The sequence below is a fragment of the Aspergillus sclerotioniger genome, assembly GCF_003184525.1.
Source record: "Aspergillus sclerotioniger CBS 115572 chromosome Unknown BO94scaffold_15, whole genome shotgun sequence".
Taxonomy (NCBI): Eukaryota; Fungi; Ascomycota; class Eurotiomycetes; order Eurotiales; family Aspergillaceae; genus Aspergillus; species Aspergillus sclerotioniger.
Genome location: NW_020291005.1, coordinates 55,954 through 80,594, shown reverse-complemented (window position 1 = coordinate 80,594; position 24,641 = coordinate 55,954). Strand labels below are relative to the sequence as shown.

The following is a 24,641-nucleotide window of genomic DNA, read 5'->3' as shown; positions in this document are numbered from 1 at the left end:
ATTTCTTCCTGGCCGGCACTATGGAAGTAGCTAATCTGGCGAACAGCATCCAAGCCCACACTGTACATATAGCCGAGCGCTCTCTTCTTTGACCATTTCACTGTCTATATTCTCTGGGGTTGAGGGCTAGACCATTGGGCGTATTTCAGGGCAGAAGTAGAGGTCATGCATGCATAGGCTTTGCCCCGGCCCCCGTTAGTAGTATATAATATATCTCACCATTACACAACATGCCACTGCCTTGTACTAGCTGGATTCAGCCAGATGGACACCGTGGTCACTAGTGTGAAGAAGCTAGCAGATGACACAAGCGTGGGTTTTTCCCGAGCAAAGATATACGAGGGCGCTCGGCGGTGAGGGCACTTTAAACCGAGCTCGCCGGCCGCTTGGCACGCGCGCCGCCGCGCTCAGCCGTCGGAATAGCTTCACCTCCACCGAACCGCCTCCGCAATCGTTGCGGACCCAGCCCATCCAGATTCCAGTGTCACGCCTGCCCGCGACGAGGAAGAAAGACATTCGCCATCATGCACATCCCCTCTCTCTCCTCCCTTTCCCTCTTCCTCGTCGCCCTCCTCTCCACCCCAGCACTAGCGACCTCCGCCCTCACCATCACCATCCCCCCTTCCAATCTCCTTCCCAACCCCAACATTCTCCCGGCCGGCACCCATGCCACCCTGACCACGCTCACAACTACTGAGAACAATCACCGCATTCTCACCGCACCCCTCACCCGCTCCGCGACCTTCCTCTTCCACCACCTACCCGCCTCCACCAAGCCCGAATCCTACCTGCTCGATATCCGTTCCCCGGAGTATGTCTTCGCCCCTCTCCGCGTCGATGTTGCGGCCGATGGCTCCCTCCTCGGCATCTGGGAAACCTTCCGCGGAAATCCCTGGGACAATCGCGGTGCAGAGAAATTCATCGTCGATGCAACCGCCGCCACTTCCGATATGACTGTCGATGCGAAGGTCATGGCCCGAAAAGGCTTCTATGAGGAACGGTCGAAATGTACGTCCTTCTCTTCCTTAACTTTTGTTTATTATTTTATGGCATGGCATGGGCAACAGGGGTGTTGGCCAATTGAGTGCCTTCTTACCTCTGCCTTCTTTTCTTTTCTTGTCATCTAGGAATTCATACTGACTAACGATTCGTTTGATGTCTTTTAGTCTCTCCTATGGCTTTGTTTAAGAATCCTATGATCTTGATGGCTTTGGTCGCGCTGGGTTTCACTTTTGGAATGCCCAAGTTAATGGAAAATAGTAAGTTGCTGCCCCGTTTCCTTTTAGGCTGTTTGTCCAACTGGTATTCTCTTTTCTCTGTGGCTATCTGCACGGATTTGTCTCTCTCTTTCTTTTCCTCTCAGTCTATACGAATATACATCTCCATATATAAGACTTCTTACTAACTGGTTGTTTCTTTTCAGTGGACCCCGAAATGCGCGCCGAGTTCGAAAAACAGTCTCGTTCTTCTCCCATTTCTGGAGCAACTCGCAGTGCTATGACTGGTGGTGGAACGCCTGGAAATTTCGACCTGGCTGGGTGGATGGCTGGTGCGACTCCTAGACCCGCACCTGGTGCTGAAGCCGCTGCTACGTCTGGTGGAGCGACCACTGGAAGGGAGAGTGGGGGTGCGTCGCGGAGGAGGGGGTAAGACCAACATTTGTGTCGGGAACTAGGAGGTAGAAGGATGTGAAACAGTGTTGTGACACATCTGTTGTCTTTTTTATCTAGCCTGGCGGTCATGGTATCTAACCCCTTATTTAACCGGGAAGGCCGCAAATGCAATATAGGCATGCCAGGCGCCTCTCCTCTTTTATCAGGGGAAGACTGCACGAGTATTGGAAGATGATGATATAACCACCCGATTCGAATACAGGAGTAGAAAGATAAGCTCCGTTTCTGCATTTTCATAATACATTAAATCACATTTGGCTCTGGATATGGTTCTGTCTGCACAAAAGAACATGTAAAACCGTCAAGGGAGTAAGAAAACAATGGGGTTAAAATACAACAGAAACAATGAATTACAAGGCGTCAGCTATTTGGCTCTCAATGCCCATAAAATGTCGCAGAGTGGTCTAGAAATCGCCAAAATCGCCACCCCCTCCGAAGTCGTCGCCGCCGCCGAAATCTCCGTCTCCGAAATCACCACCTCCAAAGTCGGGAGGAGGCGGGGAATCAAAATCATGCGAGAAGTCTTCGGCGACATCCGCCAGTAACAAGCCACCGAGAAGACCGCCGCCAACCCCTAACGCTGCAGCGCCTGCCGTTCCCATCCCGTGATTCCGCCGTTGCTGTTGTTGCGGCTGCTGCGGAGCATGATAGTTACCTTGGGCCGGATACGAAGGATAACCATATCCTGCCTGCTGCGGGGGATAGCCGCCAGAGTATCCGCCCTGAGGGTAACGATAGGACTGTTGTGGTCGCCCATAACCCGCACTGCTGCTACCGGAGCTCCTTCCCATTAACTTGCTGAAGAAGCCCCTGTTGCGCTGCTGATTTGATCCGGGGGGCGTGACCTGGGGAGATTGATACCCTGCAGACTGCACCCGAGGGCCCTCAGTATAGTAGTTGGACACAGCACCGGATTGTGCTGGACTTATTGGGCGAGCTCGAGCATCCTCTTCGGCCTGTAACTGAGCAGCTAGCCGAGCATCGCCCTCTAACGTACTGTCTCTAGACTCCGATGGGTGGTACGGATTCCCTGAGTTCAGTCGTTTCCTATCACCATCGGCAGCCAAAGCAAGTCGATCAGCAGAACCAGAGGCCTCATAGGATGGCGGCGGCCCACTATGTGATCCTTGCACATCATTATCCGCATGAGCCAGCCCTTCGGGACATTCCCATTGCGATTTGCCGGTACGCAGGTTGACATAAAACCTTGACAGGAGGCGTGAGCTTCATGTCGGAGAGATTTCGGGTGAAAGGGATGAGACTTACCATTGCTTATACCGGTCATCGAACTGAGCCTTCCATCCTTCAGGGACCGAAGGAGTTGGAGGGCCAGGAGGAGGAACGAATGACATGTGGATTCGCGTGACAATTCAAGATATCGCAAAAGAACAAGAATATGTATGCGATAAAGCAGGACCACAGCAATGATAGTACGTATAACAAATCTCTAGCGTTCGAAGAGCTGGAAATAGACGGAAATATGTGTAGTTCTAAGGTACGCAGTAGTACGCCCAGCAATGCCCCGTGGCGCTACTCAGCCACATGATGTCATTGGCCGGCGGCGGTCTGTTGACATCATTTATGCGAATCGTTCGTCTGGCTCCAACTAGACCCCGTCCACATCCTGAATGTTGGCATCGATTGTTCCACTGGACGGCCACCAGAAGTCTTCCTCAAGTTCTTCCCCAAGTTCTTCGAGGGCGGTTTTGAATTCGGCGAAATGGATATCAGCCTTCGGGCCGGGGTTCTCTTCCGTGTCAGTGTCCCCAGTTAGATCAATGACTTCGACACCCGATGCTGGCGGAATATCGTCCATCCTGCGTTTAGGTCTATGGGAGTAACTCGGCGAGGGACTGTGTCTGTCGTCGACTAGGTCGATGAAGCTTTCACTGGCACAGGCAGGATCTGCAAGCCCCTCACGTGTCCTCTTGTTATTATACCGCTGCTGGTTCCGAATGTGTGCAAGCTTGATCTGTGCTTTGATATCTTCCTGGGACACCTGGTCTAACCCAATTCTGCATTCCGGGCGAACACCATGCAGTTGCCGCAGCTGTACCTCGTCTTTTAGCCGGGTTCGCGCGATCTGATATGGAGGAGTATCTTCCGGACGGGCCCAAGCTGCAAAGGGACCATCATAGCACGGACCTTGTCCGACTCCGTAGATTGGATGTCTGACGAGCTTTCCAGACGACAGTAGCTCTGCACCTGTTCTAATACCTGACTCAGGACCAGACCCATACCCATCGCGATGAAGTCGCATTTGAGGCTGGGACGCAGGCTTGAAATCCATAGAAAGGCCTTCGGTGCTCGAAAATGGTCCCGGGGACAAAAGATGAATACCTCCGGCAGAATCACCAATCAAAAGATTGGACCTATCCTTTGAAAAGGCACCACACATTATTTCTTCCTCAAATTTGGCCGTATCTTGTACAAGCACGTTTTCCGGGGCTCTAAGGATATCCCATTTTTTCAACACACCGTCGGAGGCTCCGGTATAGAACTCATCGATTCTATCGCCCCACAATGCTATTCTCACACCCACATCTGCCTGCTCCCTGCTGATAGTCTCGTCTACCTGGTTCAAAGGCTCTCCATGTCTCAGCTTGTGAATAATATGATCAGGGCGCCGATGGTCCCAGACATAGGTAACGCCATCAGTGCAACTGGCAGTCACGTAATTTGGGTTCCTGGGACAAATGTTAACTTCGTTGATATCTAGTGCCGGACACTCAAACTCCATGGTGCAAGTTCTCGATGATAAAGGTTGGTATAGACGGACGAAAGATCTAGTTTCCTTGGAATTCTTGTTGACCGGACCATGACCCACCGATGTTGCTGCTGCAAAGATCGGTAAGGTGGGATGCCACTTGATGTCAAACATATTCTGAGAGTTAGGGGAGAATTGCATAGGCGTTGTCGATGCCTCGCCTATATGCCACCCCGCCAAGAGTCCAGTCTGTGGCATGCCATCGTCCCTTTCGCACATCCCAGCAAGTAGAATATTTCCAGTCGCCTTGATGGCACCCCACGCTAAAGAGGTGGGCACCAACTCCCTATCCTTTCTAGATCGCCCCCTGGGCAGTTCTAGAAGTGAGTGTATTGAATCTGCTAGTCTCCATAGCCCTATTGAACGCGTGCCAGTTGCTAGTAAGTTTCCTTCAAAGTTCGACCGGGCCATAACTTCCACTTTGGAGTCATGCCGCAGCGTTCTGAAACATGAGGCGTTTTGATTGGAAGTATTCCACATCTTTACCGTGTTATCGTAGCTAGCAGTAAAGAGCGCATCGTCCCACCACTCGATTGATGTAACGCTCATCCAGAGGCGATCGTCATACACAGTCCTACTTGTCGCAGCCCTTCCCGAGGGGCGAGAGACCCAATGATCAGGCAATTCTGTCAAACGATTGTTGACCACATCTCCTACAACCAGGTTATTATTCCGGTTATATTCCAGGTTATGCTCGTCACATTGAGCAGTTGCGCCTGCAGCAAATTGCGTTCCATCAGGTGCCCAAGCCAAGACAATCACATCATTCGAGGCACCTTTCCAAGTTTTTGCTAGCTTGAAGTCTTCATTGATGGTGGAGCAAAGCTGCCGAGTTACACGGACCCCCAACTCACGGCGCTGCAAGATTTTGTTCAATGATCTGACCACCTCAACAGATCCTCTATTCGACGCAGTAGCTTTGATGAAACAAGAACTAGAAGCAAGGGACCCTTGCCTTGCATCGTCAATAAAGGCGTTTATATCATCAAACCGACGTCGGCTAAGTATCGAGGCGAATGGCAGAGACCTCGATAATCTCCGGAGTTTGTTATCAGAACACAGCAGTTCACTATCGTGGTACTTGCTCTTGCTCAGCCCCAATGTCTTTCTGACCAGGCGTCTAGTCTGTCGCTTGTTCTTGTCTTTCTGGTCTTGCTTCGAGGTCGACAGCCAGGTATGGCTGTCATCGACACCCTCAACCCGATTATCTGATAAGATCTGTGCAAGCTCGCATATCCGCCAAATCTTCTTCGAGATGTTTCGAGGTGTTTCGTATATAGAGGCAATCTGAATGATCTGATCCGAAAGCGCCACGTCCAAACTTTCGGGTGGCTGAAACCCGAAAAATGAGAACAATTCTAAGATAGCTGACATTTCCGTTTGGTCGAAGTCAACATGAAGGATCTCATCTGCTGATGGTGGACTGCTCTGATACTTTTTGGCGTACTCCGCTGGGCTACGTGCTGAAGAATAGTATGCACGCCCTAAGATTCCCAGATCATCCAATGACTCAAACGGTGACTTCAGAATCTGCACATGAGGCGAAGAATAGATGACACGGGATTTCCCATTTCGATCATTGATACAAGATGAGGGCTTTGATGCAGGTGTATTGCTAGAAAACCTAGTTTGTCGGGATGTGGTGGGTGAAGACTTTGCGTGACTATCGCTAACATCTTCATCAGAGCCGAAGCCTAAGTAGTTGGTCTTATCGTAATAGTTGGTTGGTCCAGTTCGTGTACGCCTGGAGCGCCGAGCCCCTGGTATCTCACGTCCACCTCCACCTCCAGGTGATGATGGGGTATTCCGCTTATTCTGTTCGGAGGGGTTCAAAGAATCAGGAGTTCGCAGTGCACTGGATATCGGGCGGCGCTTTCCGTCAGCTATTGATGGCGACCTAGACTCTATGGGTGTTCTAGTTAACCTATCATGCTTCCTAGCATTCTTCCAAAGGGATTTCTCAGGGCCGGCGCATTCCCCTGAAGTAGAATCCTGATCGCTGCGATTCCCTGCTGGAGATCCCCGTGTTTCCCTCGAGGAGTTTCTCATAAAGTGGGAGAGTAAGACTTGGGCTTCCTCAATGACAGACAGGTCCTCAGGTCCTTGTGGTGTGGATATACGGGACATTGTGCACAAATATTTTGTCTTCAACTAGGCATTCCAAACCAAGACACAGAGTTTGTCCGGGCATGTCGACCAGTAGATATGCCAAAAAAAAAAGTGCCCGTATAGGAATACAAGTGGACTAACCACAGACTGAAGAGGGACAGAGGCTCCTGCTATAACATAAATCTCGAAAGTCAGATCGGAAACTCTTGAGGGCCTGGTGCAACTCACATAGCTTCTCACAGCCTGGTGGGGATCACTAAAGCGCTGCGCAGCTCGAATACACAATGGCAATAAGAACTATCAAAGCTTCGATCAACCGCCAGTCACCCAGACTTCACCGGAGCCTCACCGGAGCCTCAGTGTTGAGGACAAGCAATAGTAGAATTAGTACTCTGTACTACAGTTGCTTGGTGACGCGCGAACGCGCTGTATCGTGTCAGGACGTAAAGTGTTCTATACCTCGAAACAGTAGGCGGTCGATGTCATATTTAGTTAACGTAATCCACTACCGAGCCGCCACCTACTACCGAGCCGCCACCTCACGCGTTTTTGGCACCGGTTAAAATCCTCGCTCAATTCAACCACCAACCATGCCTCCAAAAGCGCGTCAAAATTCAAGAAATCTAGTCGAGCAAGAAGGCAGGATTCTATTAGCAATCTCTGCTATAGAAAACAAGCAAATCTCCCAAATTACTAAAGCTGCGCGGGTCTATAATGTTCCACGTTCAACTCTACGGGACTGTCTTCATGGCCGTAATTATCGCAAGGAAGCACGCGCCAACTCTTATAAAATGACTCAAAATAAAGAGGAATCACTTGTACAATGGATCTTATTACTAGATTGTTGTGGAGTACCTCCCCGGCCATCTCATATATGAGAAATGGCTAATATTCTGCTTGCTAAACATGGAACTACATCTATTCAAACTGTTGGAGAGAACTGGGTCTCTAAGTTTGTTAAACGACGCAATAAATTAAAAACCTGCTATACTTGATGCTATGATTATTAACATGCTAAATACAAGGACTCTAAGATTATACAAGAATGGTTTAATCATGTATAAATTACTATAATGTAACAGGGGATTACACAGGAAGATATCTATAACTTTGATAAGACTGGCTTTGTTATAGGTCTAGTAGCTACTACACAAGTAGTTACTAGAGCTGATTACTATAGAAAAGCATGTCTTGTACAGCCAGATAATTGGGACTAGATTACTTTAATTAAGTATATAAATACTTCTGGTTGGGTGCTTTCTCTATGTATTATCTTTAAGAAGAAGGTCTATATAAAGGGGTGGTATCAGAGCAATCTATCACATGACTGGAAGATTGAGGTTAGTCCTAATAGCTGGACTAGTGATGAAATAAGCCTTCACTGGCTTCAAAACCTCTTTATTTTTACTATTACTGGCTGTATAACTGGGAAATATTGTCTCCTAGTTCTTGATAGCCATGGCAGTCATTTAACATCTCAATTCAACTAGATATGTAATAAGAATAATATTATTTCTATCTGTATGCCTGCTTATTCTTCACATCTACTATAATCTCTGAATGTTGGCTGCTTTTTACTGCTAAAACATGCGTACGGAGGCTTAGTGGAGAAGTAGATATATCTTGGATTTAATTATATTAATAAGCTTAACTTCCTTAAAGCTTTTCTTCAGGCGTGTATAGATATCTATACTACTGGTAATATCTGCAGTGATTTCTCTGCTACTGGGCTAGTTCCATATAATCTAAAGCAAGTGCTCAGTCAGTTAAATATTCAATTAAGTACTCCAACATCACCAGGCAGCCGGTCAACTTGTTTAGTGCCTAAGACACCCTATACTATCAGGCAGCTGGAGAAGCAAGTATCTATAATTAAGAAGCTGCTTAGGGCGCGTACACAGAGCCCTTCCTCTCCTACAAAGGCTGCGCTAGATCAACTTATTAAAGAATATAAGATAGCAATGAATAGTGCTACTATTTTAGCATAAGAAAACCATGATCTATAAGCCGCACAAAAGAAGAAGCTTTAAAAGTGAAAGCTATCTACTAAGCAGCTTACTGCTACAGAAGGTCTTTCTATCCAGAAGGGCCAGGAGCGATTCCAGCAAGAGAATCAGGTTATTGAAGCTCAAGATACTGTGTCTAGGGATCCGGGGCTTCCTGCAGTTGGACCGCGCGTACGCGCGCCATCATAATGTTCTAATTATCATATTCGGGGGCATACTAGGGTCAGATGTCCTAACCCACCTAGTAATTAGTTTTATAAAAAATGCAATTGTTTTGTTGGTAAAGCGGTGCTTGAATCTAACATAGTCATGGAAATCGGAGCGGAGGTGGCGGCTCGGTAGTAGGTGGCGGCTCGGTAGTGGATTACGTTATCGATATTATTGATTATGTCAGCTAGCTATACAAACGAGCCGCGGCTGCTCTTCACTTGACAGAGTATGTGGAGTTCCTACGTTCACTATTCATAGAGGTTGACAGGCGTTACTACTGGCAGATGCTCTAAGCAACTTGAACACTGGCTCTTCCCTTACGTTTATCTAAGGTAAGTCTGAAGCCTCTTGTTATACCGTAGACAACTTGAAGTTTAATTCAAGAATATAGTCATGCCCGCCTATATGTCTAAGCATTAGATGTAGTACTGCAAGCTTCGAAGAACAAGATTGCTAGTACAATCACTATATGTAAAATGTACGGAGTAGACAGTCAATGACAGGCAAGAACTTGGGAGTCTGGGCCAAGACACACAGCATATAGATAAGTCATGGTACATCTGGCTTCAACCACTTACTCTAGAACTTCTGCAATGATTCCCCTTCGAAGCTTGCCCGTACCACAGCGTTCTATCTGGAGATTTCCCGGTTCCTCTTCCGAATTGAGACCATAAAATCATAAAGGACATCCTTGAACGCAAACAAGAATGCTGCAGTAATTGCACTTTGTGTGACCTTTGGCCCAATGCCTGTGGCCAATATTAGCTCAGTTCTGCGTGGGTTCCGCATTTTTAAATATCAATTTACCTTTGTACAAACCCACATAGCCCTCTTCTTTGATGATCCTCTTCAGTCTTCCATTCAAACTTTCCTTGGGGCCGTCCTTACTAGCGACATGCATCCGGCTTTTGACTGTAATATAAGGATACGTAATCGAAGTTGCTAGTACCTTACCTAGAGCCCCAAGATAGAATGCATCCTTTGGCGTCATGCGTCTACGGCGCTCCAGCATATTTTTCAATTGTTCAAAGATCGTATACTGCAAAATTGGGTTGATTACCAATATAAGAGCTGGAAGAACACCGGCAAAAAGAGCCTTAGGACCCTCCTGTCGAAGCAAGTCCATCAAGGTGGCAATCGTTGAGGCCTGCGACTTTTTAGCGGGAGCCCCCGGCAATGCTTCCTGGTCCAACTCGGATTTGCGGGCCGTCATTCGAGTATTTACAACCCAGATAGGATTGGTAAGCATGACGGTGGCACTCCCAGCGATAGCCCCTGCAATCATGGACTCGGACGTCGTGAGCTTCTTGGAGGCCCGGCCCGCTCGTATAGCTGCCTTCTCGAAGGCCGAACGCGTCCATTCATACCAGTAGTAGTATACGAAATTAGTGACACTGATGCCAAAAAGCGCAGATTCAAGGCCTGAATAAAGCCCAGAAACTCCTTCTCTCTGAATAATGCGACGTACAGCATCGTAAGTTGTGGAATGCGCACGCTTGGACTCGACTTGCGCTCTCGTTGAGAGGGTTATCAGCGGATAACTACAACGTATAGGATGTCAACAATTATTTTAACAACGGGAGGTGTTGCCGCACGTCAATAACATCGACAGTATACCCCCTCCGGCACCTGCCAATGCGTGTGCCATATTGTCACTTTGCTGGGCCGCAGCCGCAACCGCCTTCTTTTGTCCTTCAGTGTTGGACTGAGACATCATGGATAGCGCGTTATATCGCCTTGTTTAGCAGGGGTAGTATATCAAAAAGGCCACTGAGAACTTTGTTGAGGTACGCATGTACCTAATTCTGGTTCGGTACCTCGGTGCCTCCAAGGTGGGATACAAACGATTCGGCTTTGACAAGAGAGGGTGAAAGGGCAGGATAACAGTTGACAACCAACAATGCTCAATTGACCGTTTTAAGGTTTGGAAAAGAAGGAGCGAGATCAAAGAGGGGGTTAAGAAGGGGAAATATGTACGTGGGTACACCTTACAACAAATAGAGGGGGCTGTTTCGAGGTTGGGTGCGAGAATGGTTCGGCACTGGATGGGGGATGACGGTTTTCATGACGTTTGCCGAAACATGTGCCTCGGCTGATGGGAAACTTCATCAGCTGATCGGATCAACCTCATGCATACCACATGAAGTGTTGATTTCTTTTGGGGCACTTTGTTTAAATCGAGCTTATACACAGTAATAGGGGGTAATAACTGCCAGTGAAGGGAGGCTTACTTCACGTGTTATCTTTGGCCGAGAAGGTATCTACCATCATCCACGCTTGTTCTTATTCGTCAACAGTGAGTATCCCTATTTCGCCTTGATCCTCTTTGCTTGTCCTATGAGCATCCCACGTTAGCGTGTGGCTTAACATGGCGAAAACGCCCATCCTAGAAAGAGAAAGTGAGAGATTAGTGCTCGACTGTGTCAACCAGGGATAATTGTTAGGCGGAAGAACAACCCTAGATGTCAAATTCTTGTAAGGTGTACATTCAGTCTACTGTTCTGCCTGGATTACTAGGGAACCTAAGTAAGAAAGTGCATCCTATTCTAAGCATAATGTTGAATGTCAGGTCCACCGATATGTCAGGACCAAGTAAAAGACAAGCGGGAACGGTCATTCTGCATCCCTTATCACTTTGCACAATGGAAGATATTGGTAGGGAGTGCGAGTGCGGAACCCGACTATATTTCGATTTAAACCAGCAGATATACATGTCCACTAAGTATCATTAAGTTCTGCATTAATCGACCCTGACATAATCACGCAAAGGATCCAACTAACTAAGAGAAACTCAAAAGAACCCGATGAGAAGATGCTTGAGTTAAAGAAAGGCCACGAGCAAGAAAATAGCGATGGAAAAAGATAATAGGGAAGAAAGGTAGATGACCGCGAGGGAAAAAAGGGGGAACTGGGAGGGCAGTCAGGGGGGAATTATCCATAGAGCACCATGTATAAAGACAAAACGAAGGCCTTCTAAAGCATGAAAAAGATTACTCCCTATGGCCATCACCAGCATAGAACATTTGAAATAATGCTAGCATTCAAAGAAAACTGCCCGCAGCAGGGCGCCGCAGGTAGCCTCCCTGGTAGCTCCACTTGTTAAACCACCTTTTTTTCACCCCGTGCCAAGATGGCGTATTGCAACGCGGGATCAGGGTCATCAATTGTCTAGCAGCAGCCGCCCGCGGAGCCGGATTGAACGCCCTGGCCTTGGCCAACTTGCACAGTTGGCTTGTTGTTGACAGTAGCAGTGCCCATACGCTCCTTGATTTGTCTCGCCATTGTCAAGAAAGCCTGCTCGACATTTGAAGCGTTCTTTGCCGAGGTTTCCAGAAATGGGATCCCAAGGCTATCAGCGAATTCCTGTTTAAGATCACATACTGTGTCATTCACTGCCTCTGCTAGGATATAAAGGTCCCGGACATCCAGTGTTGACTACATACCTTGGCCACTGTGTACTCAACCACCTTTTTGTCTTCCATATCGCTCTTGTTACCCACAAGCAGCTTGTTGACACCTTCGGTGGCATAGCGATCGATTTCTTGAAGCCACTGCTTCACGTTGTTGAAAGAGTCCATGTCGGTCACATCGTAGACGACACAGATACCATGAGCGCCACGGTAATAAGACGACGTGATTGTCCGGAAACGTTCCTGACCCGCAGTATCCCACTAGAGTACCTGTTAGTTAAGACAAGTCGCCGGTGATCGTATATGGATCCCCCTTACAATCTGGAGTTTCACTGTCTTGCCATCAAGCTCGATGGTACGGATTTTCTGCATTTCAACAATCAGCGATGTCCCGATGTCTCAATACGTTGCGGGCTGACATAGTAGGAGGCTAGATACGTACGAAGTCAACCCCGATGGTCGATATGTAGCTTTCCGTATAGGTATCATCGGCGAAACGAAGAAGCAAGCAAGACTTTCCGACACCAGAGTCTCCGATGAGGAGCAGCTTGAAGAGATAATCGTATCTAACCAGAGGATTAGCACATCGACAGATACGCAAGCAGAGGGCCGGGCCGGCCAAACGGGGTGTTGGGGAAGTCGAGGATCATGGGGGCTCTAGGAAACATTACAGTCAGCATGAGAATCTGATAGCTGACACGGCCATCGACTGAAAAGCAAGGAATCCTTATGGCCAGGGGAGCATCGCCAAAACTTGGTGAGCTGTAGCCCAAATATAGGCGATCAAGGGCACTTACCACTCGGGATTCATGATGGAGCAGTTGGACTATGCGTCAGCGTATGCGAAGCTCTGTTTGGTGTTTGATGGAAATGAAAGGATCGCAGGTGGCAGACAAAGTATTAAGCGTGGCAGCAAGCCGACGTTGTAAATGATACTTGATTGTCTACTTATTGAGGTGACCGAGCGGTCTCTTGAAATGGCGGTTGCGTTGCTGACTGCAGGACAGCAGACGAGCCCAACGTGCAGGTTCCAACACTGCCACTAGTCCGTCTGCTGCCTAGTGTCGACCTCCTGGGTGGGAATGACCGTTTCACGCTCGCCCGCCCCAGACCCATGACCCAATGTAGTCTAGTGCACCAATCAGAGATAGTATTAATATCTACAGCGTAGGGAGTAGGTACGGGCGCTTCACAACCTTTACGCCACTCAGTATCATGTATAGATAACAGGAATTCAGGAAAGTGTAGTTTATATTCAATCTAGCACGTGGCCTGGGAGTGATCTCTAACACCAGAATCTCATTTACAGCTTATGAGCACCGTACAGATGTGTTTCCACGAAGATAAAGACGCAGCATTTTCTCCGTATACCAATCATGAAGTATGTATGTAATTTGTACTGGTGGTCCACGTGGGTAGGCCTAACTAAGAGTGGATAAAACACAAAGTGATCATCAAAACGCCATACCATACTCCGTGCCTAGTAAGGTCCATCGGGTGAAATACTAGATCAATCACTCTCCCCTGGTATCTATGGCTACCATCCCATAACAGATCGATTTTCCTTACGTACCTTGAACTAGGAAAAGTATGTGGATCTAACAAGTCCCCTAGCCATCCGTTTTAAACACAACTCAGATAGCCTTCTTCCGAGCATTACTTAAGTGACCTACTTAGTATTTAACTACCAAATATCCTAATCACAGGTAAGATCTCTAACAACACACTAGCCGTGCAAGTAGATAAGCAACTAGTTGGTCCTCCCCAAAAGGATTAAGCGTAGCCATGGGCCTGAAGCCATCCCAAGACCTGGTTTTCATCCCTTTCCTTGTAGTTCGCATTCGTCCGGATGCTGTCAGCAACGATCACTAAGGCACGATCGTATGCACTGGTATCCTTATCCTGGAAAAAAGAAGCGATATCGGCTGCAATACCATGGTCCGCGAACTTTGATAGCCCCATACGAACGAACCTTTCAAATACAACATTGTTCGCCGACAAACGAGCTTCAACGGATGCCCAGTTCGTTTTCATGTAATCCCAAAGAAGGTGACGAGTCAGGGGATTTGAAGCCAGTGAGACCGCACCATTATGCACGTCCTGGATTGCAACCTTGTCTGAGAAGACAAAGTCCAAGTAGTTATTGACTAGGCCAGCGTCTTTAGTACGTCCGAGGGCACCCAGACAAATTTCCTTGCCATCAACAGAATCGGTCTTAAGATACTCCTGCTTCACAGCATCGTACTCTTGAAGGCCACCCTCCGAAATTGCGATACCGAAAATCACAGAGCGGAGGTTAGTATGCACGGCATCCTTATCACTGCCTGATTTCCAAAGCTCGAATCGTTGCTTGGCCTCGGATATAATACTATGACAAGTCAGATCCTCAATGAAAGCGCACAACACCCCCAGATTGACCTACTTGTCGTGGCCCGCAAGGCCAGCCATTCCAATGAGGAGTTTACGGAGCTGCACGGTAAGATAATCATCCTCCGAGCTAAATTCCCAGCCAATCTTATTGGCAGCAGGGGACGCCAGTTCAAGGGAGAATTTCTTAAGCCCCGCTGCTACCGACTCGTTCAAGGCAAATACCGAACGCAAGTTTGCAACGGAGGAAGATATTTGAGACCAGGCCCTATGATAATCATTAGGAGCCAAGAAGGAAGCAGAGTGGTAGAATCCCGGGAACTGGGCATAGAGTGTTTTAATGGGGTACTCACAGATAATTTTTCTCGTCCTTAAATCCCTCTAACAGAGCCAGTAAGGCAGCAGTGTTTCCGTCTCCGGAAACGGCTAGGGCAGCGGCATCGCCAATCAACCCAATCTTATCTTCGGTGCTCAACAGGTCCAAGGATTGGCCGAGTTTTTCCAGCCGGTCAGCAGGATAATTGGTTCGGTAGAAGCCAGAGAGGTCCTTGTTTAGCTTGTAAAAGGAATCTTGTCCGACACCCCCAAGTATGTCTGCCTTGGAAACAAGGGCACCGGACTTTACGTCTGCCATCTTAGGGTCCGACTTCACGCCAAGGGGAATCCACCAGGTCGTCTCATCTTCTTCGGGCTTTGCATCACCCGTTGACAAGAAGCGGCTTTGACGAACACTGATCTTACCTGGTTCCTCTGTTATAGTGACAACGGGAAAGCCGATTTTACGGATCCAGGGGTCCTTCACAGTGCAGTCAGAACAGTGCCCCAAGTGCTAAAACAGCATGACATACCATGAAACTAGTAACATCCTGATTGGACGCTTTGCTGAGTGCGCTCCAGAGGTCATTGGTGGTGGCGTTACCTGGTTTCCATTCGTAATCAGTATTCATCCTGATATTTCTCCAATTATGCACTTGCCATATGCGTGGGATTTAAGATATGCAGCAACCCCACGTAGAAAAGTTTCTCGACCAAGATGATCACTCAACATCCGAATGACCGAGCTTCCCTTAAGATAGCTAATATGATCAAAGATCTGATCGACTTCGAGAGCGTTCCTCACAGGCACTTCAATAGGGTGAGATGCTCGCAATGAGTCGAGTTGAAATGCTTGTTGGACACCTTCAGCCTATGCAAAAAGTTAATTTCCTGCCATGCAAAGGTGAATTTACCTCGGGAGTTGCGCACAACGAACTGAGACCAGATGTTCCATTCTATTTACATATGCTATATCAGCTGTACTTGATCTGTTAACAGTTAGGGGGCATTGCCTACCAGGATAGAAATGATCGACAGCAAGCCAGCCAACCCATGTCGCAAAACCCTCATTGAGCCACAGCTCGTTCCACCAATCCATCGTTACGAGGTTCCCAAACCATTGGTGTGCCAGTTCTGGATGATGCATGGTTAGATACAGAGCAGCCTATTATTCAAAAGGAAAACAAACCGTGAGCGACAACATATGCAATGCGATTCTTGTACCTGGTATCCGACTTGCCCTCATTGAAGAGAACGGCAGTCGTTCGGTAGGTGACAAGTCCCCAGTTCTCCATAGCACCCATGGCCTGTAGCAGTTTCAATTAGCTTATTTGAATAATTCAAAAAACTGGGCTGGTTGTCTTACAAATTCATGGACAGCAAGAAGATCCGCCTTAGGCAGTGGATATTCGATCTCGAAGACCTCAGAGAAGTAGTCGACAGTACGATGGGCACATTCCAAGGCAAACCGAGCCTGTTCCTTGAGACCCTTGGTCGTATATACACGTACAGGTATGCTCTTGCCTTGATACTTGCGCTGAGTCATAGCCTCGACGTATTCGAAATCGCCAACTGCCCATGCCAAAAGCTAAAGAGTATTTCTTAGTCAGTTTAAGTCACCATCGGGTATTTATGCCGACTAACATATGTACTCATGACTGGAGTCGTTTCGAAAGAGACGAGCTTAAGCCCTGGTTTACTGCCGCTCCTCTCAGACTTGATAGGCATGTTGCTAAGAGCCGTTTGACCGCTGGGTACCTCAATCTCGAAATCGAATGTGGCCTTCAAGTTCGGCTCATCGAAGCAGGGGAACGCTCTGCGAGCATCACAAGATTCGAACTGGGTGCTCAGCATGTAATAGAAATCTCCCTCCTTGGGAGTATCTTCGGTCGGGTCCACCACTGGTGTGTACTTGGAACGATAGAATCCAGCCATGGCATTGTTCATGGTACCGGTGAAACTGATTGACAGGACAACGTCCAAAGGAGCGATCTCTTCAGAAAAGATTAAGGTGACTCTTTCCGATTTCGTATCGTATGTGATGTCGGACGCCTTTGCCAATTTGGTCCCTAAAGGCAACCAGTACGTTAACCCCCAATCTCACTGATGGATGGCAGATGGGTTAGTTCAATTGAACCGGATAATGCACTGACCATCTTTCCCATGAACCTCAGCATCCTGGACTTCGATTTCCTTTGAATTTATCACAATCTCTCTAGTGGGACGAGTGATCTTAGAATCTATCCTGACGACGCCCTTATAGCCCCACGCGCCGCCAAGTTGAAGATCGAATAGAGACACATTGTAATGAACTGGCTTGACCCTATCACCATTTGTTAGAGGGTTGCCTACAGATGGTTGCGGAATCCCAAGCTCTTGACAGTCTGTAACTTACACGTCCGGAAGAATATCTCTATCCTTCGATGCCATTGCGCGGATTTCAGACGAGCAGCACCTTACAGAGATGGGCGACGATACAACACGCTTGACCGGACAAAAAGTCTGCGTGTGTGCAGAATAGGGCAGACAGGAAAGGGAGCGGGGGCGTGTCGCAGAAAATAAGGAGGGGGAAGGGGAGGTGAAGGAGGGGCAGAGGTGGGAGACTGGTCGGACCGGTCGATAAATTGGAGAGTGACCACGGACTGCATGAGCGTTCATGCCACCACGGCTGGTGGACGCAATGCACCGTCTTCCCCACATTTTTAGGACGGAACCAATCTGCCTGCCTACGGTTACTTTCGGAGCAAATGACAAGTTTGTGTAGTATACTCCGTAGTAATACGGAATGGCTAGTTAAAGTGTTCAGGTTACGGAGCAGGCTTTCTCCGGCAACAGGGGAGATCGAAGTAGGAGAAAGGGCAGAAAGAATCGCTTGTATTAATATAAAAACCGGAGTGAGAAAAGTGCCAGAGGCAGGGAAGGGGGGGTAAGATACAATAAAAATAAAAATAAAAATGAGAAATGAAATTGAGAACTGAATGAAAACAAGTTAGATAATTGAAAAGAGGTGAAAAAGAGCAAGGGTCGGAGCTCCGTCGGAGCTCGGACCCTCTTTGTGATCAACCAAGTCCACGGAGTGGGGACATAGCTAGACCATTTTCAACCACTGTTATGACGCCCGACGCGCTCTTGGGTTGACGCACTTGCTTTTCTCAGCTCACTCAGTACAAGATGGCAGATTCCGATGAAGAGTACATTGGGGAAATCTCTGAGGACGAGGGTGAGAGTAACATCCCTCAAGGATCTCGAGGCGAGACCACTGTATCCCGTTCCAAGAGAAGAAAGCACCGTGGAGGCGCAGAATGGGAAGTCTCAAGAACTTGGGAGACTTTGGTCGAGGGTGCCGATGGTACAATCAGCTCTACAGTCGAAGGGCTTCTGGAATCTGGAAAAAGGAAAAGGTAGAGTGGTCATAAACCAGCTAGGTCCAAACGTGATCGCTGGGTTGGAGCTGAACTCGTATTTGCACTTGCAGACTCCTCAAAGACACAACGCCCTTGCAACGGGGTATAATCCGCCACCTCATTCTGGTTCTGGATCTGTCTCAATCAATGGCCGAAAAAGATCTCCGACCGACACGCTACCTACTGGCCCTACGGTATGCACAAGAGTTTGTGAGGGAGTTTTTTGAGCAAAATCCCATCTCCCAACTTGGCGTCCTTGGCTTGAGAGATGGTCTTGCAATCAGGGTCAGTGATATGAGTGGGAACCCTACTGAGCATGTCAGTGCCATCCAATCCTTGCGAGATCAAGACCCAAAAGGTCTCCCTAGTCTGCAGAATGGCCTTGAAATGGCTCGAGGTGCTTTGTTGTATGTCTCTTTCGCGATAGCATTATACATTCTTGAAATGTCAAGCCTAACCTATCATGCGACAGCCATACTCCAAGCCATGGCACCCGTGAGATCCTTGTCGTTTTTGGCTCCCTCCTTTCCTCTGACCCAGGTGATATTCACCAAACAATCACTACGCTTATCAACGACAAGATCCGTGTTGGAATCGTGGGCCTTGCTGCACAAGTAGCCATCTGTCGAGAAATTTGTGACAAAACCAATGGGGGCGATGAGACTACTTATGGCGTGGCTCTCAATGAGCAGCATTTTCGTGACCTCGTGATAAAAGTGACAACGCCGCCAGCTACATACTCTCAAAAACAGTCCACGAGCTCTCTCTTGATGATGGGTTTCCCGTCTCGTACTGTTGAGGCTTATCCTTCCCTGTGTGCATGCCATTCTACGCCTTCTCGAGGGGGCTACCTGTGCTCACGGTGCAACAGCAAGGTTTGTGGTCTCCCTGCCGAGTGTCCTTCCTGCGGTCTTACTTTGATACTTTCAACCCATCTTGCCCGGTCATACCATCACCTGTTTCCCCTCATGAATTGGGTGGAAGTTCCGTGGCAGCGTGCTTCATGCAGTGCTGTCTGCTTTGCTTGCGGTATACCCTTCCCCCCCGTGCCACCCAATGAGCAGTGGCAAATTACAGAGGGCCAAGCAAAGGGGATGAGTGTAAGCAGCCGCTATGAATGTACTGTGTGCAATAACCATTTCTGCATTGACTGTGATCTTTTTGCTCATGAGGTCGTGCACAACTGCCCTGGCTGTCAAAGCAGGGTAATAGCCCCTACGAAGCCAGAATCCCAAGAAGTCCTAGACAAGATGGATACCTCCGCATGAGCGTGTGGATGCTCCCGGGCCACATGCCAATGTGCTTACCGCACGGCGTTGTTTTCGCAACCGGTGGAACAGGCCCCCGTCATCATAATAAGCAGTGTGCTTGCAGTGGCGCGGCAAGACTTTCGGTCACGTTGTCAAACTAACGAACAGTTGGATACGGATTCCAAAAGACCTAAGAGGACCCAGCATGCATTATCCACCTCACGTTGGTCAAATCGCTAATCCATACCGTTTACCAAACGCGGGTGCGTTGAAAATCTTCGAGCCGTATATGACGCATTTGGCGGTCGCTATACCGCTGCTCTTATCAAGCTTGAGTAGAAGCAATAGTAACTACCGAATCAATGAACAAGCCGTATTCTGCTAGCAGAATGCATGCAGCAGCTCCCGTATGTATTGCGTATCCAAGATCTAATTAATTATTATTACGAGTACGTAGCAACCCTGAGTCTTAGCGGCAACCCCGCCTGATCGGTAATAGTAGTATCTATCTAGTACGTCCCAGAATACTAGATGGACCTCGGCTAATCTTGATCCCGGCCGCCCTTGGAGCACACTCGCCTACTGGTATCATCACAAGGTGGTCAGGCGATTATAGACAGAGAGAGAGGTGCGAAGTGGGAACATCCACTCTGAATTAAGCAACGGCTATCACTGCCTGTTTTCAGAGACCCGCGACTTATTGTGGAACTTCGTGAGCCTTCGATTCCGCTCTTTGGGTGAAGCCTTCAATCCTCGCTTTATAGTGAGCACACCAAATGGCAGAGCTGAGGCCCTTGGAGGTTGAGCAATTCGAAAGATTAAGCTCGTACCCTTTCAGTGCGGATCGAGAATTTGCGGTCGGGCTTTCAATAATACTAGGTCATCCGGAATTGCCTGCGTCGGAAGCAGAAATCAATCGCAGTGATGACCTTACACTCCAAGCCAAATGCTTCTATTTCTCAAGGTATATACATACGAATCACCCCGTGGTCCATAACATCGAGCCTCGACATTACTTAGTCCTACATATGTACTGGTACTGATTTCTGTCGCTACGTCTTTTTCTCGGTCTCAGGAAAGAAAAGCTCACGCCGCCGCTCAACTTCTCAGACTACAAAACCTGGTTGGGGTCAGCGCCAGCAGGGGCTGCTTCCTTAATTAAGACGGCCATGCAGCAATCCAACCCTGCCGGCTTTTCGTCTACAAACCATACAGGGGACATACCGAAATCTTCCGAGGAGCCTGCTTACCCCTCATCATTCGCACATATAGTTGAACTGATCACAACTGGTCAGCCAATTCCAGGGATTCAGCAAATTCCAGATACAGTCTTGACAGGACATGATACGCCAAGTGAGAAGCCAAAGAGACGGAAGCCGTGGGAGAAAGAAAAAGGTATTGAAGATCAGGACATCTGAATACGTCCATGCAGGGCCTGAAGATCTACAAGCCGGGTATGATGACTTCTGAGGGGCAGGGCATGATTGTGTTCAGTCTGCAGACAATATAATTCCCGCAGGTTACAGGGCTGCAAAGAATAACAACCTCAGACAAATGAGTGATTGAAATGATACATTAATTCATAGTAAAAATATAGACCCCGACGAGTAGGTGGACTACAAGTGTTTGCTTTCGTAAACCAAGCTCCTGACCTGCATAAGCAACTCACACCTGTAATTCTTCGACCGATATAGAATGTTCAGCAGCTTCATAAAAAATTGGAGTTTCCGAGTCCACCTTGCTGCACGTCCCACTTCCTTGCTCCTCGATCAACCGCTCTCTATCTTGTGTCATTTGGTTGTCCTTCTAATTCTCTCGGGTATAAGAAGAAAGGGTACCTTAAGCCATAAGGTAATCTGACCCTGCCCGATCCCTAGGATAGCGCGTATAAAGAAAGATATGTGTTAACTTCTCAGCTGGGACGACGTCAAAACATGCCTCGGAGCAAGAGCATTTGTGGACGGGGTACTCGACGCTTACCTTAGGGAAGACGACTCGAAACCGATACTTTCTGTCAATAAACAACCATATGGCTACAAGGTGATGCACAAACAAGTATTTTTATGGAAACCATCAGCGAAATGGTGGGTAGCTAGGGTTCCACTGGCTCCCACGGCTGAAACGCCCCCCGTGCTGTCCAGCAATCGGGAACCTGTCGTCATTGAAGTTGTTATAGCGGCCGATTGGCATCCCAGAGCCAGGGCCCGGGCGAGTCGCATGAGAGGGGTTGCAACAAAGCATAGCTACACGTGAACCGAATTTGGAACCTCGTAAAGACACCATGTGTTTACTTCGGAGATCCCATGTTAGATCTGTTCGGAACTATAGTGAGAAAGGGGGCTGTACCGAATATGGCTGGCAACCAGCTCACGCTGGTGAGGGGCAGCATTCATCAAGATCCACTGGATAAGGTAATTGCCGTACTGATCCCCAGCAACTACTTTATGTTAGAAATGCTCTAGGTGCAACAATCAGGGTACACGCAGACTTACTGTCAATCAAAGGCATTCTTGGACGGTCAGTTCGGCCGGTGCAGACTCGAGCAAGAAAGCGATCCAGAAACTCAGATCCTCCGATCTTCAAGCACTTCTCTACAATCTTGGAGGCAAATTGGTCCATACTATAATCTACTGACCATAGAATGATGTGTTCTACTGCGCGACTCTTGTCCTGAGGAGCACCATGCTCACAGATATGCTGAATACACCAGTTTCCAAACTGGCCATGTGCGAGCACGTCAATCTTCGCTAGCACTTCTTCAATTGCTGGGCGCTAATTTCTCTGTCAGCATACGTCTTCTCCAAATCTGCTATAGGTAGGGGTGATGGGAGGATTTCAGGATATCTCATCACTCTGCATCCCGATTCTTGAGATAATGAGGAGCGTGGCTCTTTGGAAGGAAAAGACTGAAAGGTGGACGGAGTTTGAGATAAGAAAAGTTATCACCTTCTCATCCTCAACGCAATTCTCGAAGATGTTTTGGACTACCAGGCTTCCTGTCTCACCCAACGCAACCTCATGCCACATTCCTCGCAGTGCCTCGTTTACTTTTGTCATTATCTGGGGTGGCTCGCCACTCCAACGCAATTCGAAAAGCTTCTGCCAGACATGACACGCATACCGGTGAATAACGGTTTCCGGGATCCTGCGTAGGAGCTCATGAACCATAACTGCCTTATGTTCTTCGGGAACGCAGTCAAAGGCTTTTTGAATGACGTGGCAACCAAATGGATCCATACTAAGACTCAGTGTATTTCCTTTGATTGCATTGGCGATTGACACAACTTGCTCCGGAGTCCCATGCTCGAAGCAGCGTTGGACAAGGAAGTTCCCAAAGCGGTTGACCATCAGGGGATAGGCTTGGTGCACTATGGCCTCAATAATGTCATATTTCTGCTCGGTTGTTCCGACCTTGAGTTTCTGTTGCAAGAAAATTGATGCCTGTTGATCATTGTTGCAAACTATTTTGTCAACTATATATTTCCAATCACAAGAAACATTTCTGTCAAGGAGCCGGCGGTAGTTTATTGGTTCAAGAGGCGATATGTACGTTTGATTGGTAGTTCCGCCCACCTAATAGTATTAGCCTCGTAGTTGAATGTTAGAATTCGAGCTAACACTTACCGAAGAATTTGGCCATGGTGCCGTATTAGTGTTAGGGGCGGTGAATTCAGTCGCAGTGGGCGAAAGAGGTGTCCCAACGGGGCGTTGATGGTATTGTGGGATAGGATATAGACCAACCTGTTGATAAGTGTTGTTTGACCTATTTGCAGGAGACCTCGGTCCATGTGAGTCAGAAGAGCCAGGGGTTAATGTGCTCCAAGCAGGGCTTTGTGTTGGAAAACATGATCCACTACGGCCGGCCTGAGTGACTGAACGGCGTGGTCCTAGCCCAGGTCCTTGGAGATATCTAGCCTGTTCTTCGGGAAGCCGCGTATCGAAGGTGTAAGCCCCTTGAGAAGGACCTGAAAACACGCGATGGGATCGAAATATATCATGACCAGGTATGCTGGGATTCGTATCCGAGTTACCCCAAAATTTGTTCGAATCTCCACCGAAAGGGTTATTGTTAGGTAAAGATAACGGCTCGCCATAAGGTCTTTCGGTAGCCGAAGCACTAATGCTCGTGCTACATACTTGCTGCGTCGGAGGAATCCAGTATCCCCGAGCTCTATTGTACGCTCCGGCTGAAAGTGCATCGGACATATCTGATTGAGAATCATCCTGGGCATTCCATCCGTCTTGAAACTGACTGAATGTTTGATTGGATGAATTGAGTGCGCTTTGTAGGTTGCTTATTGTTTGTTCTGTGATTTCACGTCCATTGAAGTCGGTTTCAGAAGGAGGCCCAAGTGCCTGGTCTAACGTATGTTTAATCACACGTGTCTGCGCCAATTCCTGTTCCTGGAGGGCAATTTTTGAATTAGCAGCAAGCAGTTCTTGCTTCAAGCGTAGAACTTCAGATATATCAATTGATGCAGTATCTGACTTGTCAATATCTGTCAGCTGCGAGACCTGGTGTGCATCCCTAGCTGGCAGTATACTCGAGGCCACACTTAACTCTGTATCGCCTCCTGGAAGCATCCTGTGTTTGACAAATGCGTGATTTTGCGTCTTGAGCAAAATTTGCTTCTCAGATAACCTTGTAATGATATCTTGCTCTACAGGAAGCTTGGTGGCAGATGACTGGGGCTTGGGCGAGAGCTTCGCAAGAAGCTTCTCCATCTCAGAGTGCCCGGTTAAAGAGACATAATTTGAGTGCTCTAGCTTCTGCTTCTAGGATTGTGAGAACTCAATATGCTAGAGGCTTTTCGGGAGACAATCTGACCTTGTTGGACGGAATGTCATGCCTATCACCATCCGAGGCTTGGGTATTCCCAATTTTAAAGGGTATTGTACGATCTGGAGGGCTGTTTGTGATGTTCGAATGTTTGTGGCCCTAAAATATGGTAGGAAATTTCGTTAGAGAAGGACACACCCAAGGCTGCTCCAAAATTTGTATCCGTTACTTACTGACGCTTCGCGTTCGAGATGTAATGCATGTGTCATAGTACTCCCGCAACTATCAATGATATCCCCTTCGGACTGTTTGCGTCCAAACTTGGGGGAGCCATCTGAGAGTAGAGACAT

The 24,641-nt window shown here is 48.0% G+C and overlaps 9 protein-coding genes across 9 annotated transcripts; 3 read left to right on the top strand and 6 right to left on the bottom strand.

The window, feature by feature from the left end:
- The first annotated feature begins 162 nt into the window (after window positions 1-162).
- On the top strand, window positions 163-1,864 carry BO94DRAFT_77561 (uncharacterized protein). Its single transcript, XM_025617661.1, has 3 exons — window positions 163-1,008; window positions 1,167-1,259; window positions 1,424-1,864. Exons 1-3 carry the CDS (start codon window positions 525-527, stop codon window positions 1,648-1,650), a joined length of 804 nt encoding a protein of 267 aa, XP_025466924.1. The 5' UTR covers window positions 163-524; the 3' UTR covers window positions 1,651-1,864.
- A 129-nt stretch (window positions 1,865-1,993) lies between these two features.
- BO94DRAFT_77911 (WW domain-containing protein) lies at window positions 1,994-3,152 on the bottom strand. Its single transcript, XM_025617662.1, has 2 exons — window positions 2,940-3,152; window positions 1,994-2,879 (listed from the first exon to the last, which is right to left on the bottom strand). Exons 1-2 carry the CDS (start codon window positions 3,023-3,025, stop codon window positions 2,078-2,080), a joined length of 888 nt encoding a protein of 295 aa, XP_025466923.1. The 5' UTR covers window positions 3,026-3,152; the 3' UTR covers window positions 1,994-2,077.
- Window positions 3,153-3,279: 127 nt separating this feature from the next.
- BO94DRAFT_585924 (WD repeat protein) lies at window positions 3,280-6,567 on the bottom strand (the record flags this gene model as incomplete). The annotated part of the gene is made up of 1 exon (XM_025615725.1): window positions 3,280-6,567. One exon carries the CDS (start codon window positions 6,565-6,567, stop codon window positions 3,280-3,282), a length of 3,288 nt encoding a protein of 1,095 aa, XP_025466922.1.
- A 2,541-nt stretch (window positions 6,568-9,108) lies between these two features.
- pmp47 (putative peroxisomal membrane protein Pmp47) lies at window positions 9,109-10,950 on the bottom strand. Its single transcript, XM_025609190.1, has 3 exons — window positions 10,361-10,950; window positions 9,573-10,306; window positions 9,109-9,514 (listed from the first exon to the last, which is right to left on the bottom strand). Exons 1-3 carry the CDS (start codon window positions 10,480-10,482, stop codon window positions 9,396-9,398), a joined length of 975 nt encoding a protein of 324 aa, XP_025466921.1. The 5' UTR covers window positions 10,483-10,950; the 3' UTR covers window positions 9,109-9,395.
- Window positions 10,951-11,933: 983 nt separating this feature from the next.
- On the bottom strand, window positions 11,934-12,825 carry BO94DRAFT_585922 (Rab family GTPase YPT1; the record flags this gene model as incomplete). The annotated part of the gene is made up of 5 exons (XM_025615724.1): window positions 11,934-12,128; window positions 12,209-12,436; window positions 12,494-12,541; window positions 12,618-12,741; window positions 12,800-12,825. 5 exons carry the CDS (start codon window positions 12,823-12,825, stop codon window positions 11,934-11,936), a joined length of 621 nt encoding a protein of 206 aa, XP_025466920.1.
- An 802-nt stretch (window positions 12,826-13,627) lies between these two features.
- BO94DRAFT_535490 (M1 family metallopeptidase) lies at window positions 13,628-17,513 on the bottom strand. The gene is made up of 12 exons (XM_025611793.1): window positions 17,253-17,513; window positions 17,011-17,180; window positions 16,502-16,926; window positions 16,224-16,445; window positions 16,047-16,164; window positions 15,875-15,991; window positions 15,788-15,813; window positions 15,518-15,728; window positions 15,391-15,461; window positions 14,896-15,338; window positions 14,598-14,810; window positions 13,628-14,543 (listed from the first exon to the last, which is right to left on the bottom strand). The coding sequence occupies exons 1-12, from the start codon at window positions 17,285-17,287 to the stop codon at window positions 13,949-13,951; spliced, it is 2,646 nt and encodes an 881-aa protein (XP_025466919.1). The 5' UTR covers window positions 17,288-17,513; the 3' UTR covers window positions 13,628-13,948.
- A 447-nt stretch (window positions 17,514-17,960) lies between these two features.
- On the top strand, window positions 17,961-19,886 carry BO94DRAFT_517323 (TFIIH/NER complex subunit SSL1). Its single transcript, XM_025609991.1, has 3 exons — window positions 17,961-18,258; window positions 18,333-18,668; window positions 18,734-19,886. The coding sequence occupies exons 1-3, from the start codon at window positions 18,029-18,031 to the stop codon at window positions 19,527-19,529; spliced, it is 1,362 nt and encodes a 453-aa protein (XP_025466918.1). The 5' UTR covers window positions 17,961-18,028; the 3' UTR covers window positions 19,530-19,886.
- A 187-nt stretch (window positions 19,887-20,073) lies between these two features.
- Window positions 20,074-21,091, top strand: BO94DRAFT_575429 (DUF5572 domain-containing protein). Its single transcript, XM_025615077.1, has 2 exons — window positions 20,074-20,475; window positions 20,587-21,091. Exons 1-2 carry the CDS (start codon window positions 20,288-20,290, stop codon window positions 20,927-20,929), a joined length of 531 nt encoding a protein of 176 aa, XP_025466917.1. The 5' UTR covers window positions 20,074-20,287; the 3' UTR covers window positions 20,930-21,091.
- A 285-nt stretch (window positions 21,092-21,376) lies between these two features.
- Window positions 21,377-24,641, bottom strand: BO94DRAFT_517320 (Pumilio-family RNA binding repeat-containing protein; the record flags this gene model as incomplete). The annotated part of the gene is made up of 8 exons (XM_025609990.1): window positions 21,377-21,427; window positions 21,492-21,801; window positions 21,858-21,948; window positions 22,004-22,283; window positions 22,458-23,084; window positions 23,136-24,287; window positions 24,340-24,450; window positions 24,525-24,641. The coding sequence occupies 7 exons, from the start codon at window positions 24,639-24,641 to the stop codon at window positions 21,585-21,587; spliced, it is 2,595 nt and encodes an 864-aa protein (XP_025466916.1). The 3' UTR covers window positions 21,377-21,427; window positions 21,492-21,584.

Excerpts from the sequence above, each read along its gene's own strand:
- BO94DRAFT_517323 (XM_025609991.1), top strand. The coding sequence starts at position 18,029 with ATGGCAGATTCCGATGAAGAGTACATTGGGGAAATCTCTGAGGACGAG. Across the intron at positions 18,259-18,332 it reads GAATCTGGAAAAAGGAAAAG|ACTCCTCAAAGACACAACGC; the intron begins GTAGAGTGGTCA and ends TTGCACTTGCAG. Across the intron at positions 18,669-18,733 it reads ATGGCTCGAGGTGCTTTGTT|CCATACTCCAAGCCATGGCA; the intron begins GTATGTCTCTTT and ends ATCATGCGACAG.
- pmp47 (XM_025609190.1), bottom strand. The coding sequence starts at position 10,482 with ATGATGTCTCAGTCCAACACTGAAGGACAAAAGAAGGCGGTTGCGGCT. Across the intron at positions 10,307-10,360 it reads ATACTGTCGATGTTATTGAC|TTATCCGCTGATAACCCTCT; the intron begins GTGCGGCAACAC and ends TATACGTTGTAG. Across the intron at positions 9,515-9,572 it reads CTATGTGGGTTTGTACAAAG|GCATTGGGCCAAAGGTCACA; the intron begins GTAAATTGATAT and ends TATTGGCCACAG.
- BO94DRAFT_575429 (XM_025615077.1), top strand. The coding sequence starts at position 20,288 with ATGGCAGAGCTGAGGCCCTTGGAGGTTGAGCAATTCGAAAGATTAAGC. Across the intron at positions 20,476-20,586 it reads AAATGCTTCTATTTCTCAAG|GAAAGAAAAGCTCACGCCGC; the intron begins GTATATACATAC and ends TCTCGGTCTCAG.
- BO94DRAFT_535490 (XM_025611793.1), bottom strand. The coding sequence starts at position 17,287 with ATGGCATCGAAGGATAGAGATATTCTTCCGGACGT. Across the intron at positions 16,927-17,010 it reads TGAGGTTCATGGGAAAGATG|GGACCAAATTGGCAAAGGCG; the intron begins GTCAGTGCATTA and ends GGTTGCCTTTAG. Across the intron at positions 15,462-15,517 it reads TCTTAAATCCCACGCATATG|GTAACGCCACCACCAATGAC; the intron begins GCAAGTGCATAA and ends AATGGAAACCAG.
- BO94DRAFT_77911 (XM_025617662.1), bottom strand. The coding sequence starts at position 3,025 with ATGTCATTCGTTCCTCCTCCTGGCCCTCCAACTCCTTCGGTCCCTGAA. Across the intron at positions 2,880-2,939 it reads GATGACCGGTATAAGCAATG|GTTTTATGTCAACCTGCGTA; the intron begins GTAAGTCTCATC and ends CCTCCTGTCAAG.
- BO94DRAFT_77561 (XM_025617661.1), top strand. The coding sequence starts at position 525 with ATGCACATCCCCTCTCTCTCCTCCCTTTCCCTCTTCCTCGTCGCCCTC. Across the intron at positions 1,009-1,166 it reads CTATGAGGAACGGTCGAAAT|TCTCTCCTATGGCTTTGTTT; the intron begins GTACGTCCTTCT and ends GATGTCTTTTAG. Across the intron at positions 1,260-1,423 it reads GCCCAAGTTAATGGAAAATA|TGGACCCCGAAATGCGCGCC; the intron begins GTAAGTTGCTGC and ends GTTTCTTTTCAG.